The sequence below is a fragment of the Otolemur garnettii genome, unplaced genomic scaffold (genome assembly GCF_000181295.1).
Source record: "Otolemur garnettii isolate 467f Iridium unplaced genomic scaffold, OtoGar3 scaffold00096, whole genome shotgun sequence".
In the NCBI taxonomy this organism is placed as follows: Eukaryota; Metazoa; Chordata; class Mammalia; order Primates; family Galagidae; genus Otolemur; species Otolemur garnettii.
This window is the reverse complement of record NW_003852491.1, coordinates 6,688,564-6,706,525: the sequence shown is the minus strand read 5'-3', so window position 1 is coordinate 6,706,525 and position 17,962 is coordinate 6,688,564. Positions and strand designations below refer to the sequence as shown.

Sequence of the window (17,962 nt, the reverse complement as noted above, 5' to 3'; positions counted from 1 at the left end):
AAAAAAAAAAAAAAGAAAGTATGTTTAAGAATGCATCTGCCATACTTGGGCTTGTCTTGTTCGCCCCAGTAGTCCCAGTCTCACCTAGAGCAGACACTCAGATGTTTCTGAATTGTGAATATATGATTCATTAAATGAATGAGGTACCAGGGCTTCAGAGAGCATAGGGATTCAGGGAGCTTCTTGAGACCTGGGAGTGGAAGGTTAGAGGCCTTTCACCTAAGCCCACCCTCTATAGCCCAGTGAGGAGGCCCATAGGGAGCAGACATGGGAGAAGTCAAGTCCCTGGCCATGTGCCTGGGGCTCTTGATGGCCTCAGAGAAATGGAACCATTACCTGTGGCTCTCAAAGGGCTAAAGACCAGGACACCAGGGTTGGCTCTGGAAGGGACATTCCTGTGGAAAGTGGAGGTCAGGCTGACACAGGGTGTGGTACCATTCTGGGTCTGGAATGTAGTGGAACCAGTGGATCAAGCTCATAAGGGCTCTGGGCTCTGGCCTCTCCATCCTTGTAGTTTCCATCCAGGATGACCCCCACCCCTTACCCCAAGCACAACGATATAACTGAAAAGCAAATATTTATTTTTCAAGAAGAGATACAGAGGAGAGGGTGAGGGCCTGTGGACTTATGAGGCCCGGGCAGCTAGTCTACGGTTGTCCAGGTAGTGCCGCAGGGCTGTGGGATAATCAGTCATGACGCCAGTGGCTCCCAGGCTGAAGGCCACTTCAAAATCTGACTCTTCATTAAGGCACCAAAAGATCACCTAAAGGAGGGGGGCAGAATGGGGAGGGGCACCGGGGGGCTTATAGTTTCCAAACAGTTCTACTTGGAACGTCCCCTTACAACTAGACAGTAGGAGTACTCCTCCCAACAGTGGTATGCTGGGGCTGATTGTTCAATTTTCAGGAATTTTGTAAAGAGGTTATTAAACCCAGCCATTATTAAAAATTAACTTATATGTAAACTTATATTTAAAACAAAGCTAATAAATACTAAAAACATATCACTTCCTAATCATTTTACTACATTTTACTATTCACTATGTTTTTGTCTGTTGAAGCTGTAAGAAAGAACTATTGTGGGCTCAGCGCCTATAGCTCAACTGGCTAAGGCGCCAGCCATGTACACCTAAGGTGGCGGGTTCGAATCCCCAGCCCGGACCCGCCAAACAACAATGATGGCTGCAACCAAAAAAAAAATAGCCGGGCGTTATGGCGGGCGCCTGTGGTCCCAGCTGCTTGGGAGGCGGAGGCAGGAGACTCGCTTGAGCCCAGGAGTTGGAGGTTGCTGTGAGCTGTAATGCCACGGCACTCTACCCAGGGGGACAGCTTGAGGCTCTGTCTCAAAAAAAAAAAAAAAAAAAAGAAAGAACTATTGTGGAATGGTGTACTAACGCATGTCTCTTCCCATTCTGCATTTAGTGAGTTCATGTTAGCCTGAAATTGGCCAATAGGAAAAATTAATGCTCAAATCAGGGCTTTTATTTTCCCTTCTGGAGAACCGGATGTTGAACATTTACCAACATATCAGTACCTCCCAGCCTGCTCCATCTCCTACTGTTCTGTGCCTTCCCTGCGTTCCTGAGTCCTTTCCTATGGGCAGTGAGGTAGGTAGAGATGGTATTTTAATCCCAGACGAAGTTCCCTGGACCTTTTTTTTTTTTTGAGACAGAGTCTTACTCTGTCACCTGGACTAGAATGCAATAGTGTTATCATAGCTCACTGCAACCTTAAACTCCTACTGTGTTTCCCCGAAAATAAGACCTACCCCAAAAATAAGCCCTAGCAGGATTTCTATGCATTTGTTAAATATAAGCCCTACCCTGATAATAAGACCTAGTGATGGGCATATCTGCATAGCCACGCCATGCATTTCAGCGTGGAGTGGTAAGGAAGACTGGAATACCTTTCATCTGCCACAGTTCCTTTCTCTGAGCCCGTTTGTTCACACTTGCACTGGTGTGCGTGTGATAACCACAGTTGCAGGCATCCTATTGCACACATGTGAACAGCTAGGGGAAAGGAGTTCACGCATCACTAGCGCCAGCCCCACCAACAAGGTCGGCTCCCCCTGTCAGGTTCCAGAAGAAGATGACTTAACTGTATTTGAATAAATGTAGATTGTTGTATTATACTTAATAAAAATAAGACATCACCTGAAAATAAGTGCTAGTGTGTCTTCTTGAGAAAAAATAAATATAAGACAGTGTCTTATTTTCGGGGAAACACAATAGGTTCGCACAATCCTTCTTCCTGAGCCTCCCAAATAGCTGGGACTACAAGTATGTGCTACCACACCCAGCTAATTTTTCTATTTTTTGTAGAGATGGGGTCTTGCTCTTGCTTAGGTTGATCTTCAACTCCTGACTTCAAGTAATCCCTTGCCTCAACCTACCAAAGTGTAGAGATTACAGGCATGAGCTACTGTGGCCAGCTTCAATTCTTATTTTTACAAATGACAGTGGTATTTCACCTTTCCCCTTTTTTTTTTTTTTTTTTGAGACGGAGACTCAAGCTATCCCCCTGGGTAGAGTGCCATGGCATCACGCTCACAGCAACCTCCAACTCCTGGGCTCAAGCGAGTCTCCTGCCTCAGCCTCCCAAGTAGCTGGGACTACAGGCGCCCGCCACAACGCCGGCCATTTTTTGATTGCAGCCATCATTGGTGTTTGGCGGGCCCGGGCTGGGGATTCGAACCCGCCACCTTAGGTGTATGTGGCTGGCGCCTTAGCCACTTGAGCCACAGGCGCCGAGCCCACCTTTCACCTTTGTGGTAAAGATGTGAGGAGTGAGAAAGCTGCCTGGGAAGAGCTCTATCATACCATACCACACTGCCCCCCAACAGCCAATCAGCAGCTAAGTCCTGGCTTCTGCTAGACCATCCATTCCTGCTGCTGCTGCCTGAGCCAAGTCCTATCTGTGGCAGGATCAGCTTGCTAATGAGGCTGTCTGCTTCCATGATGGTCCCCACAATCTCTTCTCCATGTTTTGTTCACTCATCAAACCTCAACTGAATTGGTTCTTTCTGCTGCTTCAGACTTAAAAGCTTCCCTTCCCTTTAGACTAAAGTCCATACTCTTCACTGAGGTCCATAGCCAGCCTTAGCCTCTGCTGCCTTGTTTAGCTCCACTTCCTCCAGGCTGCTACCTAAAGGATCCTCTCAGCACCTGCAGCTGTCACACATGCTAGACCTCCTGGCTGAGATGGTTTAACTTCTCCTAGAGCCGCTTCCTTCCTTTGGTATGGCTGCTCACACCTGACTTCTTCCTGAAGGCCCCAGGCCCTTTGGCCACAGCACTCTATTTCCTTTCTGTCTATTTGCAGCTTTTCCAATGGCCTACTTCATTTCTTCCCCTGGCCCTTGATGGAAAGCTCCCATCCTCAGTATCACAGTGCCTGGAATATCCTCATTAAAGCTTTGCTAATTAAATGACCTGGTCAAAGATGATGCTCAGGGGAGGGGGCCAGGCTGGGCTTAGGTTCTCTCGCCTCTGTTCCTTCCCCAGCCCTGCATCAGGGATTAGGATAATAGGTTCAATACATCCTCTTCCTCACTGTGGCTAACATTTATCACACCCCTACTGAATACCAGTTACATATCCAAAAGAGTTCAATATAGCATCCTCCCCATCTTGCAGAGGAAGAAACTGAGACTCAGATGTTGAGGTAACCTGTCTAAGTGATCCAGCTAGTTAGTGGCAGAATGTGACTGGACCCTGCTGCTAGGCCTACTTGCTGCAGGAGTGGCAGTCAAGCCCTCACCTGCACCCCACGCTCCTCCAAGTGGCGGATTAGACTCTTCCTCATGATGATCCTGCAGGGTGGGGTGGGAGTGACAAAGGTGATAATGAGAAGGGACAGAGGTATCTAAGGAATTCTCCATCCAACCTTCTTGCTCAGCTTACCATTTTGAAATCACTGCTGCCAGCTGGTTCAGCCCAGAGCAGGAAAATGGGAAATAGGTCCTGTAAGAGAAAGCCAGGGTTGGGAAAGAAAAGAGGTGGGGAGGAGAAGGGTCAGCCCTTTGGTTAAGCCTCTGTCATGGGAGGTGTGATAGGACCCCATGACCAGTGTCACCCCACCCCCTCTAGAGGAAACTTTGCAGTTGCTCAAATGAACAATTCATCCATTGTTCAGTAAGATCCTACTCTGATATCTGTGCTTTGAGGATGTGTCCCTCCCCTTGCCACTTTACAGATAAGGAAACCAAGTCTTAGAGACTTGCCAGTCACAAAGCAAAGCAGTAGTGCGGCCAGAGTCAGCACCAAAGCTGGATACCCAGTCTAGAGGTCCTCTTGGGTGGGCGTAGACAGCTGTTTGAGACCAGACAGCATTTACTGGGTTAGCTACTCCCCTAATCATCCCACTCCAGGGTTGACTTTAGAGGCCCTTTATAGGGTCCCACTGCAGGCTGGAGGCAGATCCAGGGCAAACTCAGACTCTATACTTCTAGCCATGTGACCTTGGGTAAATTACAGAACCTCTCTGAATCTCAGAATCTCCAGGGGGTGCTATGGGGAATCTAGTTCCCACACCTCTTGCTTCAGCCTCCCATCTTGGAGGTGCTGCAAGGGAAAGGTCAAAGAAATCAAAAGATGTAAAAACATTTTACACACCCTGTATAAAAAGTTATGTTGGCTGGGCACAGTGGCTCACACCTGTAATCTCAGCTCTTTGGGAGGCCCAAGCAGGAGGATTGCTTAAGCCCAGAGTTTGAGACCAGCCTGGGCAACATAATAAAAATCTGTCTCTACAAAAAAAAATTTGTAATTAGCTAGGTATGAGGCCAGGCGCGGTGGCTCATGCCTGAAATCTTAGCACTCTGAGAGGTCAAGGCAGGAGGATTGCTTGAACTCAGAAGTTCAAGACCAGGCTGAACAAAAGAGAGACCCCAGGCTCAGCACCTGTGGCTCAAGTGGCAAAGGCACCAGCCACATACACCTAAGGTGGCGGGTTCGAATCCAGCCCAGGCCCGCCAAATAACAATGACGGCTGCAACCAAAAAAATTGCCAGGCGTTGTGGCGGGTGCCTTGTGGTCCCAGCTACCTGGGAGGCGGAGGCAGGAGACTCGCTTGAGCCCAGGAGTTTGAGGTTGCTATGAGCTGTGATACTACAGCACTCTCCAGGGGGACAGCTTGAGGCTCTGTCTCAAAAAAAAAAAAAGAGAGAGAGAGACCCTGCTAGGCATCGTGGTATGGGCAGTATAAAAGGATCACTTGAATTCAGGAGTTTGAGGTTGCTTTGAGATAGGCTGACACTGCAGCACTTTAGCCTGGGGCAACATACTGAGATGCTTGTCTCAAAAAGAAAAAAAAAGAAACTTAGCCAGGTGTGGGGATGCAGGAGGAGCACTAGAGGCGAGTAATATGAGGTTGCAGTGAGCCTGGGTGACAGTGAGACCTTCTCTCAAAAAAAAAAAAAAAAAGTTGTAGTATAATGATCTCTTTGTAATAAGGGATTGTTGTGGTTAGGTGGGAGCTTCAGTCAGGACAACAGTGGGGAGCAGAGAGCCTTGGGGACCCCCACAGAGAAGTTGTTAGACCGCAAAAGGGGGGAGGGGCAGGCCTGTGAGCTAGGGAAGTATCCAAATTTCTGATACTTTTCCCAGCTGTTACTTTGTTAATCCCTGTTTCCCTGCAGAAGAAGGTTCATCTTTCCCTTTTTTTTTTTGAGACAGAGTTTCATTTTGTCACTCTTGGTAAAGTGGTGTAGCATCATAGCTCACAGCAACCTCAAACTCTTGGCCTCAAGTAATCCTCTTGCCTCAGCCTCCCAAGTAGCTGAGACCACAGGTGTCCACCACTATGCTGATTACTTTTAGAGATGGGGTCTTGCTCTTGCTCAGGCTGGTCCCCAACTCTTGAACTTAAGCAATCCACCTACCTCAGCCTCCCAGAGTGCTAGGATTACAGGTGTGAGCCATCACATCTGGACTCACCTTTTCCTTCTGAAAATTTAGAGCTATGCTATAAAGAATTATTATTTTGCAGTTTTGGCCAGGGCTGGATTTGAACCCACCACCTCCAGCATATGGAGGAACCTTACTCCTCTGAGCCACAGCACCACCTATACAATAAAAAATTATTACCTGTCTCTCCAGCCAGACTATAAGCTCACCAGGGGCTTCACCCCACCCACATTGGTCTTATTTACTGGTATAATTTATGTACTAGAACAGAGGAGACATTCAATAAATATATTGGATGAATTTGAATGAATAAATGAATGCTTTATCTTGAAAGGGTATATCAATATACATCTGCCTATAATTGCACATGTAGTCACAAATGCCAAGGGAGAACCACTGTCTTCAAAAGGCCTTGCAGGTTACCTTAGAGGGGATCAGGGAGCTGAGGAGACAGGGTTCCTCCCCCATTGATCCCTGAACCATGGGCTTGAGGTAGGGTGTGTCTGCCTGAGGTCCTGCCCAACCCCGTACCTGTTGATGATGGTGGGCAGGAAGCAGAAGAAGAACTTCTCCGGGAGGGGGATGAAAGGCAGCAGCCCCAGGTAATAGAGTAGCAGCACCCAGAGTCCTCTGGTTATCGTAAAGGACATTGGCATCTCAGGGTTCTAGGGGGCACAAAGAGGGTGAGAAAGGGATAATCTGCTCTTGGGGAAGCAGAGAGGAGCTCTGGGGAGCTCCAGGGGGAGTGGTGGCTGATGTTCAGGAGGTCCTACAACCTGCATGATCAGAGTCACATCTTGGTCCAGTGTTCAGTGCCTGCTACCTCTCCACATCCTACCCTGGGAGACCCTGCTCAAGGGCCAGTTCCACCAGAACCCTTCCAGACCTCTCTAGCTCAGGCCCCTCAGGAAACTGGCTGCTGGGAGGAGGGAACCCTGGATCAAGAAGGGAACAGGGGGCGGGGCCCGTGGCTCAAGAAGTAGAGCATGGGCCCCATATACTGGAGTTGGCAGGTTCAAACCCAGCTCCGGCCAAAAAAAAAAAGGGAACAGGGACTCACAGCGGTCTTGCATTTCTTCATGATTGAGCTCTTCTCTGAGGCCCAAATGGTGATTTCATTGCGGTCAAAGCGCCTCACCAGGCTAGCTGTCTAGAAGGAGATAGAGGTGAGAGGAAGCCAGGTCTTTCTCTGGCTGGGCCATTGCCCTCCCCTGCCTGCAGCCCCACCTTATGAATGAGTTCTTCATTTTCCTCTTTGATCTCCAAGCTCATAGGCATCCTTGGGAACTTCTGGAAAGTATCCTCCAGACTCACCATGTCCCGGTCTGACCCCTGAGCAAAGTGGCCTGGCAAGTGTGTGTGTGTGGGGGGGGGGTTGTGGGAGGAAGGATCAAAGGATTGGTGGGGTGGGGGTGGGAAACCAAGGAAGGGGTTTGGGGAAGGTACCCAGCTCAGGCAGGGCTCACAGCCCTTGCTCTCACCTGGTGAGAAATAAATCTCCAGCTCTTCCTTATACAGGGGCAGGTCCTGTGGAGGGCAGGAAGCATATCACTAGAGCAGTGATTTTCTTTCTTTCTTTTTTTTTATAGTTCCACAACATGAGGAACTGTATTTTCCTTTTTTTTGAGATAGAACCTCAAGCTGTTGCCCTGGGTAGAGTACTGTGGCATCACGGCTCACAGCAACCTGCAACTCCTGGGCTCAAGTGATTCTCCTGCCTCTGCCTCCAAAGTAGGTGGGACTACAGGTGCCTGCCACAAAGTCTGGCTATATATTTTTTTGGTTGCAACCATCATTGTTGTTTGGTGGGCCGGGGCTAGATTCAAACTCGCCAGCTCAGGTGTATGTGGCTGGTGCCTTAGCGGCTTGAGCCACGGGCACTGGAGCCATGTGTTTTTTTTGTTTGTTTGTTTTTAGAGACAGAGTCTCACTTTATGGCCCTCAGTAGAGTGCTGTGGTGTCACAGCTCACAGCAACCTCCAACCCCTGGGCTTAGGCGATTCTCTCGCCTCAGCCTCATGAATAGTTGAGACCACAAGCACCTGCCACAATGCCTGGCTATTTTTTGTTGCAGTTTGGCCAGGGTTGGGTTTGATCCCACCATCCTCAGTATATGGGGCCGGCACCCTACTCACTGAGCCACAGGCACTGCCCGAGCAGTGATTTTCAACTGGTGTGCTGCGGCACAGTAGTGTGCCATGAAAAAAATTTAAAGACCATTAATTGGATTATTATTTTTTTTTGCATTTTATTTTTATTTATTTATTTATTTATTTGCAGTTTTGGCCTGGGCTAGGCTTGAACCCACCACCCCCAGTATATGGGGATGGCGCCCTACTCCTTGAGCCACAGGCGCTGCCCCCAAATTAGATTATTTTTGAAAGAAATAATCTAATAAGCATATTTTTTTTTACTTTTTTTTTTTTTTTTTGAGACAGAATCTCAAGCTGTCACCCTGGGTAGAGTGCCATGGCACCATCATAGCTCATAGCAACCTCTTAACTCTTGGGCTCAAGCGATCCTCTTGCCTCAGTTTTTCTATTTTTAGTAGAGACAGGGTCTCACTCTTGCTCTGTCTGGTCTCAAACTCATGAGCTCAAGCAATCTACCTGCCTTGGCCTCCCAGAGTGCTAGGATTACAGGTGTGAGCCACCGCACACCTGCCCCCCCCTTTTTTGATCAACATAATTTAAGTGTGCCATAGATGTTAAACTGTAGGTTCAAGTGTGCCGTCAGATAAAAAAGGGCTGAAAAACACGGCTCTAGAGGCACATGTGGAAATGTGGCAACTCTCTGGGTTGGGATAGGAGTCAAGGAAATGCCCACCTCAAAGTCCAGGCTGCTTATATCCCTATTCAGGCCTGACTGGCGGGACAGGTTCTCATCATGTGATACCACCACAACGCCGTCCTTTGTCAGGTGGCAGTCAAGCTCTAGGAGGTCAGCTCGCTGGGCTATGGCACTATGGGAGCAAAGGTCAGCAGGGTGGGGAACCCAGATGGGCTGTGGTAGGGAGAGGCAGGGGGAACAGAGGGCTCCAGTCACAGGACCCCTTGGTATGATCCAGCACAACTTAGCCGGGACAGATGCACTCACTTTTCCATGGCTTCCATGGTACTCTCCAGTCGCTCTCCAGATCCTGTATGGGGTAGCTAGGGTGACCTCAGAGCCTGGCCTAGCCTGGTCACCCATGCTTCCTCTCCCTGCTGTCCTTAAAGCCTCCTTTTCCTAGTAAGTGCTGGTTAAGCCAGACTCTCCCTCCCCATCCATCCCTTGCTGTGTCACCTTCACCCTGCTGCTTTCTTCCTCACCCTGTTTCTGGCATCCTGCCCGTGGACCAACCCCTCTTTGTTGTCCACCTTGGCCTCACTCCACCCCATCACTGCCAAACCCCCCCCCCCCCACCTGGCTCACCTCCTCGGTGGGCCCCCAGGCAGACACGATAGGTTGGAACCCAGGGCTTATGCAGTAGGCGAGGCCGGCGCAGGAAGAAGATGGACAGCATGACATAGCCACCCAGGGCAGGCAGGGCGTAGTACAGCAGGGGGCTCATGGCTGTACTCCTGTGGCTCCTGTAGCCGCAAGCTCAGCTATCTCCAAGGAGGACTATACTCCTCACTGCCTGCCTAGCTGGTATGGGCCGGCTCTTCCACTGGCCATCACCACGCCCCTGGGACCTGCTGAGCCTGCTGCTGGCCAAAGGCCAGACTGCAGGGCTCAGCTGGAGTGAGGACAGAAGCAGAAGAGACAGGCAGCCCTGGCTCTCACATCCCCAGGCCCTTCACAGACCCCAGCATCCCTCCATCCTGGGCCACATGGCAGGAAAGAAGTCCCCCATCACCAGGTCTGTTATGGCCTTCCCCATGCCCACTGGTGCTTGTGGTTATGGTATATAACACACCTACCTCTTGCTATTCCAGAGAATCTGGGGGTGTGTAGGGTACCCCTGAATCACCTCCAAATCACCCCCAGCCAGTTAGACAGGAAGCCATGAGAAAGGGGAGAGGACAGTGACTAAGGGGGAAACTGACCCCACCCCACTCTTTCCAGGAAACTGGAGCTTCCATCCTCAACACTTAGCCAGCTAGGAGCCTAACAGCACCAGGGCCACAACCAGCCAAAGCTGGGCAGTAGCTGGATTGTAGAAGTCAGTTCTCAAAGCAGCACTGGTTAGGGCTGGGGTATCGGCGAACACAGACAGAGCCAAGGCCATCCATATACACATCTCTATATTTATATATTAGATACAGGCACAGGGAGGTGGGCAGGGGGCACTGGGCACTCCACGTGCCCCTAGCTTCACTTCCGCTCACCCACACACAGAAGCAGCAAGGGTGTTAAATGTGGCAGCTTTGAGGGGAGGGGGTTTGGGCCTGGCCCTATTCCTCAGGGATACTAGCCCTTGAGACTTAGGTCTTCGAGGAAACGAGGTGGGTTTTAATGAGATGAGTAAAGCAGGGCTTTCCCTGCATTCCTAGTCAGTGTCCCCACCCCACAGTGGGTCCTGGGGCAGCCAGAGCCCTTCTATCCCAGAACTACCAGAGACTGGGATAGCTAGGGTAGGTGGAAGCAAAGCAGAACAGGGAGATTTGCTTTGGGGCCACTTGAGCCCCTTGGGCCCCAGGGGAAGAGAAGTGAGGGACACTTTGGCCTGCTTAAAGCAGGAGGCCTAAACAAAGGGAGGGAAGGTGGCCAGGTCCACCCTCTGCCCTGGCCTGGGCTGCCAGGGTCTGGGCTGGGCACAGTGTCCATTTCTAACAGTCTGGCAGGAGAAGGGTAGGCAGGAGGCAGGACCTAAAAGAAGACAAGCAGGAAAGGAATTGTTAGTACCCATGAAAACACTTGATAGAGCCCTGACCTCAACATCTCTCATTTTATCCTCACAGTTGTGTAGGATATATCTCAGTTTCCTTATCTGTAAATGGAGATAATTATATACTTATATATTTATAACATATAATATATATACATGTTATATACAATATATGTAATATTACATACATATATTTTTTTTCTTTCTTAGGGATGGGTCTTGCTCTGCTGACCAGGCTAGAGTGCAGTGACATTATCATAGCTCACAGCAACCTCAAACTCCTGGGCTCAAGTGATCCTCCAATTTCAGCTTCCCAAGTAGCTGGAACTACAGGCATGTACCAGCACACCTGGCTAATTTTTTTTTTCTTTTTTTGAGACAGAGTCTCACTTTGTTGCCCTCAGTAGAGTGCCATGGTTTCATACCTCACAGCAACCTCAAACTCTTGGACTCAAGCGATTCTCTTGCCTCAGCCTCCTGAGTAGCTGGGACTACAGGGGCCCACCACAACATCCAGCTATTTTTAGAGACGAGGTCTCACTCTGGTTCAGGCAGGTCTTGAACCTGTGAGCTCAGGCAATCCACCAGCCTTGGCCTCCCAAAGTGCTGGGATTACAGGTGTGAGCCACTGTACCTAGCCAGTGGACATAATAGTACCTATCTCAAGGTAATGCTATAAAGATTAAATGAATTAATATGCATAAACCTCTTAGAACAATGCTTAGAGTTCTATCCATGCTTGTTCTCATTACTAGAACTGTTTTCAGGAAATGGAGATGTAGAAAGGTGAAGTGTCTTACACAATATCACACAGTGATATTCAGTGGTAGAACTGGAATTTGAGTCCAGGTGTGTCTGCCTTTTTTCTACCAGATGGCAGCTCAGCAAAGATAGGAAGAGATTGGAGGAGGGAAGGAGGGCAGTGTGGGTGGAGGGCAGGCCTGGTGGGGTCCCCCACAGCTGTGTGAACTGCTGACCTGAGCAGCCAGTGGGAGAAGGCCTGGCACCTGGGTCAGGATGGTTCCACCTGCTTCTGCCCACACTAGGAGAGCCAAAGCCTGGCTATGCTCCTTAGATGGGTGACTGGTACCCTCAGTGATCTCTGGGGTTCAGGAATGGCTACTGGGGTTGGAGGATGCAGGGTGTTGACAGCTAGGAGATATTTGGGGATGGAGGACTGGATGGGCCACGACTCTGAGCCTGGGTGAGCCCTGGGGTCTTCTGTTACTATCACACATGTGGTTCACAGGTATGGCACAAGCTTATGCATAGAAGCATGTCTGGGACACTGGTGTCAGTGAGTCTGTGTGTAGGCAGTGGGAAAACTCACCAGGCCCAGAGGGCAGGCCATCTAAGTTATGGGGCCTCCAGCCCCCCAGGCTGGAAGCGGGCTGTCTCCTGGAAGATGAGCTCCTTCAGCCGCTCCTTGGGTAGATCATCCAGCTCCATATCAAAGGTGAAGGGCTCCTCAGCCACTGGCTGGGGTGGCAAAGACAGTGAGGTCTAAGGTAGGCATGTAGGCAGGCCTGCTCTCCCACGCCCAGCTGCTGGGGGCTGGCCCACCTCATCTGTTGGATCGTAGTACTGCTCTAGGTAGGGGTGAGCCAGTGCTTCCTCCACTGTGATCCGTTTGTTGGGGTTGAAAGTTAACATCCGGTCCAGCAGGTCAAGGGCTAAGGGAGGACAGGAGTCAGGGTCAAAGGGAAGGCCAGAGGAGCTTCTAGAAACATTGTTTTTCATCTCTGTGCCCAGAGACCTATCTCCTCAGGTGGCTGCTGGGCTCATGCACTCTTCTCTCCACCCAGTGTTTATCCCATACCAGCCCCCTTGTCTCAATCACCTTTGGAGTCTGACTTGGGAAAAAGTTTGGCCCAGGCCACCTTGGTCTTGGAGGGCAGAGACTGTAGGTAGTTTCGGGCCTTCATGTTGATGACACAATTTAGGTCCTCTTGGGATGGGGAGCCCAGAATGCCTGTGGATAAGAGGGTGACTTGGTCAAAGATCTCCTTCTTCTGGGAATAGGACAGGTAAGAGGTTGAAACAAGAGCTCCAGCTCAGCAACTCATTCCTGTCTCTCACAGTAAGAGTGAAAGGGGTGGATTCAGGCAGACCTAGCTCAAATCCTGGCTCTAGTGCTTCCTTAGGTGGGGGGATTAGCCTTGTTTTTCCCATCTATCCAATATAGTACCTATACCTCACCAAAATACTATGGAATGCTAGAGGGGCCACATGTGGTGGTACCCCTAATTCTGACACTTAAGAAATCTCACCTCAGATAAGCTAATGCCCTCCACCCCAGTTAGCCAGGCCCCCTCACCCAGAATGTGGTTAAGCTGATCCAGGTAGTGCTTGCCAGGGAAGATGGGCCGGTTAGAGAGCATCTCAGCCAGAATGCAGCCCACAGACCAGATATCGATGGACTTGGTGTAGCCCTGGGTGGAAGAGAAAATGGTGGGTTCCTAGGCCAGCCTCAACAGGATCCTATTGTCTGGGCCAACCCACCAGCTCCAAACTAGATCTAACAGCAGCCAGAGAGGCAGTAGGCAGAGGCCTAGAGGACCCAATGCTCAGCTTCCTTCCATAGCCCAAGGGCCAGAGGGAAGAGACAAGGCCCACAGGGTGAACCTACTACATCATGGAAGTTAGTGTGTAGCTCAGAGGTGGCTTCAGAGTTTCCTGGGAGCTGGCTTCCACTTTTCTTTCATGGGTGGAGAGCTTTCCTACCTTGGAGTTCAGCATGATCTCTGGGGCTCGGTACCAGCGTGTAGCCACATACTCAGTCAGAAAGCCAGTGTGGTCATGCTCAGGATCAGCAATCCGGGCCAGGCCGAAATCGCAGATCTGGAATCAGACACAGGGTGTTGAGCTCCAGGCTTAAGGTTTCCATGGCCCAGGTGGTCACACTGCCTTGCTTTTGCCCACACTGTTCCCCTTACTTGCAATGTTCACCTGCCTGAGGCTCCTACTGGTCTGGTCACCTGGAAGCCCCAAACCCTAGGGGAAGAGAGGATAAGTGCCCAACTTCTGACCTTAAGGTCACAGGTGGTGTTGATGAGCAGGTTAGAGGGCTTTAGATCTCGGTGGAGCACATTGGCTGAGTGGATATACTTGAGGCCCCGCAGGATCTGGTAGAGGAAGTAGCAGATGTGATCGTTGCTCAGCTGCTGGCTTTTGAGTAACTTGTATAGGTCTGTCTCCATCAGGTCCTGCACAATGTAGCTGAGCATGGCTCCGGAGACCCCCACATAGGGGGTAGCAAGCGGCACTCAGTTAAGGAAAATGGGCCCTGGCAACTAGTCTGCATATCCCCTCTGTCCAACCTGTATCATGAGCTGGGCAAGGGCCATGCTTAGCAGCAAAACTCAGAGCCTCTGTGGTGTCTCAGCTGGAGGTCTGCAGCAAGGCACTTCATTCTATGGCCTCAGTTTCCCTACTGGGGAGATGGGAATAATAATAAACAATGGGAAACAGGAAAACTTCATAGTTAAGAGCAGAAGCTCAGAAGTGAACCTGCTGGTGTCTGAAATTCCTATTCTACTACTCACTGGCTTTATGACCTCAACCTGTATATGCCTTGATGTCCTCTTCTGGGAAGCAGAGTAAACAATTGTTCTTCAGAGGGTACTTGTGAAGACTAGTTGAGGTGACCCACGTTTAAGCTGTTAGCCCAGTGCTTGGCATGTTGTGTGTGCTCAGCAAACATGAACTATTATTGCAAATATAAATGCCTGAGTCACATGGCTGTGGAGGGAGTTAAATGAGATAATGCATGAACACCATCTGGCGTGCAATTAATGTTTGCTTAAAAATAAAGTGCCTGCCTTATGGGAATGGTTTGTGCAAGAAAAATAAGGAGACATTCCCAACTGCAAACTCCTACTCAAGGAAGAATGCTTGGCCATACCTCAGGAGATGGGGGAGTAAGTGTCTTTTCATATTTGAAGATAAAACAAAGATTAAACATAAATAAATAAATAAATGCCATTTGGCTTGTCTCTGGAAGATTAAGTCAGGACTATCTTTTATTTACCTTTTTTTTTTTTTTGAGACAGAATCTCACTCTGTTGCCCTGGCTAGAGAGCCATGGTATCATCGTAGCTCACAACAACCTCAGACTCTTGGTTGGGCTCAAGCGATCCTCTGGCCTCAGCCTCCCAAGTAGCTGGGACTACAGCTATCCATTACAATGCCTGGCTAGCTTTTCTATTTTTAGTAGAGACTGGGTTCTACTCTTGCTCTTGCTGGTCTTGAACTCCTCAGCTTGGGTGATCCACCCACCTCAGCTTCCCAGAGTGTCAGGATTACACTCATGAGCCACAGGCCCAGCAGGACTGTCTTTTAGAATTAGTCTTAAAAAGGTTTTTAAGGAACATCTTGACCAAATCTACTGTTTTATAGATGGGGAGCAATAAGATGCAGTGACTTGCTTAAGGTCACATGGCCAGCTGGGGGTGAGTATGGAGATTTCCTGTCCAGGTTGTGGTGGACGCTGCAGATTCTGTAGTACCAATTGCTACTCTTGGATGCTTCCACCTTGGGTGCTGCCCTTGGGACTGGCAGGAGTGGCTTGGGTAGGGAAGAGGTGATGGGTGTTAGAAGCTACTAACAACAGAGTTGAGCAGGAGTGGAAAATAAACTACAAAAGCAATATCAAGGGAAAGCAGCAAAGCCTGGGCTGTCCCTCCCTGGGCAAGGTTCAAGTCTACAGGTGATTAGGTGGGGCTCTGAACGAGACGCCCCAGAGAAAGGACATATTCCTATCTTGGGGGAGGGAAGCAGGCAGCAGCAGAAACACTTGACTTTAGGCTTCAGGGCCTCAGTTTCCTCATCTTTGAAATGGAGCTGATGAGGTCCATCTTATAGAGCAGTTGGAAGGTAGGAAAAATATGTCAAAGCACTTGACACACATGGCACCTGACACATAATAAAAGCCCTCAAGAAAAGGCAGTTTTCTTTTTCCCTGCCTTCATTTCAGTCTGGGGACTCAGAGAGGAAAGAATCATCAGTTTGTTAAGCAAGAACTGATTGTGGGCAGAGGCTAGATCATGTCACAGAACTACAAATGTCAGAAGACAAAGCTCCCATAGAGACCATCTTGCCCAATCCCCCACTGAGGCAGAGAGCAGAGAACCAACTTGCCCAAGGTCATACAGCCTGGATTCACCTGAGGCCTCTCCTATGCTGCAAAGTTTCTTTTACTGGATTTGTTTTGGAGGGTAGCAGGGAAGATGGAAAGAGAAAGAAAGACAGTGCTCCCCAGCCCAGCTCTGAAGCTGTGCCTGGCCAGCCATCTGGCTAAGGTGAAGGATACACATCTCTCATAGCTTCCAGGGTGGGTGCCCGCAGAATGTCTCTGATGCCAATGACATTCTCATGACGGAATCGAAGTAAGATCTGTATCTCCCGTAGCGTGCGCTGGCAGTAGGTCTGATGCTCGAAGGGGCTGATCTTCTTGATGGCTACTCGAGTCTTGCGCACATGGTCATAAGCTGAGCTGAGAGGGCCAGAGACACGTTGCTGGTATAGCCTTACAAAAGGGGAGTCCAGGCCCCACCCAGCCCTTGGCAGGGAAGGGAGGGAGCAGGAGAAAGCTTTGGCTAAGTTATAAACAATGCTGGTTCCTTCCTGCTGTGAAGGCCTGGGATCTCTAGGGAGAAAGCTGGGGACCAGCCAGGCGGCCCTTCACTGACTTCATAAACAGAGGAAGAGCCTACCACTCACCGACTTCCCTTCTCTTCAACCCCCTTCCATTCCAGTTGTCCTGACCCCTGCTCTGCCCTACACAGGAAAGGCTCCTTCAACCCAAGACTGGACCAGGGTTTGGAGGTGTGTGGATGAGGATAAGGCAAATGCAGAGAGGAGGCACTGACAGGAGGGATGAAGAGAACGGATAAAGAGGGAGGGCGGTCCTCGGGGTGAGGGGCGCGGGCAGCTGGCTATCCTGGAGGAGCAGAGGCTCAGAGCACACAGAGGAGCCGGTAGAACTCAGTGACCCCTCCCAGAAGATGTAGGGAGGCACTCCTGGTCCCCTCATCCCTCACTGGGCCTCTCCCAAGGGGCCCAAAGCCCTGCTCCACCCTGAGCTCTGCTCTTCTCTCCGCAACTCCCTGGCACTACCTCACGGGGGGAATCCAACACACCCTCTCCCCTAGAAAAGGTCCCTTGCCCCCCTCTTCCCTAAAGATATCACATCCCGGAGGATATTCATTACCTTTACCTCACCCCGTGTCTCTCGGGTCCCTCAGGTCCCCACAGCTCCCCCGTGTCCACTCAGATGCCCCTTCCTTCATTATAGAAGGGTTGGTTCAAAGCCTCCAAGCCCCCTCCCCCAGAAAGCACCAAAGTCTCCCTCCCTGAGACGCTCCCGAGCCTCCAGAGTCCCCTGCCTCTTTAGGATTCTCAGAGTCTCCATGTCCCAGAAAGCACTCAGCACCTCTCCCCCGACTCCCTCGAAGCCCCCTCCCCCTAAGTAACCCCCTCCTCTGGAACGCCCCCTCACCTGACCATGCCATAGGCGCCCTCGCCAATGTATTGCAGCTGCGTGTAGCGCGGTCCCACGTCGAACGGCTGCCCCTTCACCATCTCTACTTCCCCCGAGACCCCCAGGCCGACCCCATCGGCTCCCCGGGGCTCCCCGCCCCCGCCCCCCTGAGCCGCCGCCGCCGCCATCTCCACTCCTCCCCTCCCTCCCGCCCCCGGCGGCCCCGCCCGAGGCCCCGCCCCTTCCCGCCCGCTCTGTCACCCGCGGGGCCGCGCGCGCCAGGCCCCGCCCCCGCTCCGCCCCCGCGCGCCCCTTGGAGCAGACGCGCGGGCCCGCGGCCGCCACGTGACCTGGGCCGCGCGCTCCCGGTCTTCGGTCTTTAGCGCCTCTCAGCTCATTTTGGGGGTGTAGGTACCTTTCTCTGGCAGAGCAGCGGGCCCGGCCAGCCGGTGACTTACACTGAGCCTCCCAGCGAACGTGTGCTGGAGCCAAACCAGAGCCCTGGGACCTAGCTCACCCTAGATCAATTTTTTTTGAATGAATGAATCAAGTTTTACAGATGGAGAAGCTCAGAGTCAGGTTAACTCACTTGGGTCAGGTCACTGTAACAGTGACAGAGCTGAGACCCAAAGTGATGTCTTCTGAAACAGAGGCATTGGCTCTAATTCCATATAGTCGCAGAATCATCAATTGAAAATTGAAGGAGGGTCCCCTAGAGACTAACCAGTCCATCTTTCTAATTTCATAGTGAAGATGTGAG

General features: G+C 50.7%; 2 protein-coding genes across 2 annotated transcripts; both read right to left on the bottom strand.

Moving 5' to 3' along the window:
- Nucleotides 1-625: 625 nt before the first annotated feature.
- GDPD3 (glycerophosphodiester phosphodiesterase domain containing 3) lies at nt 626-9,461 on the bottom strand. Its single transcript, XM_003795780.2, has 10 exons — nt 9,323-9,461; nt 9,005-9,047; nt 8,735-8,870; nt 7,390-7,435; nt 7,136-7,254; nt 6,969-7,058; nt 6,440-6,573; nt 3,905-3,964; nt 3,762-3,813; nt 626-763 (listed from the first exon to the last, which is right to left on the bottom strand). Exons 1-10 carry the CDS (start codon nt 9,459-9,461, stop codon nt 626-628), a joined length of 957 nt encoding a protein of 318 aa, XP_003795828.1.
- Nucleotides 9,462-10,120: 659 nt separating this feature from the next.
- MAPK3 (mitogen-activated protein kinase 3) lies at nt 10,121-17,484 on the bottom strand. Its single transcript, XM_003795779.3, has 9 exons — nt 17,221-17,484; nt 16,033-16,215; nt 13,751-13,940; nt 13,446-13,562; nt 13,039-13,153; nt 12,562-12,693; nt 12,285-12,394; nt 12,052-12,200; nt 10,121-10,702 (listed from the first exon to the last, which is right to left on the bottom strand). The coding sequence occupies exons 1-8, from the start codon at nt 17,388-17,390 to the stop codon at nt 12,078-12,080; spliced, it is 1,140 nt and encodes a 379-aa protein (XP_003795827.1). The 5' UTR covers nt 17,391-17,484; the 3' UTR covers nt 10,121-10,702; nt 12,052-12,077.
- Between the last annotated feature and the right edge of the window lie 478 nt (nt 17,485-17,962).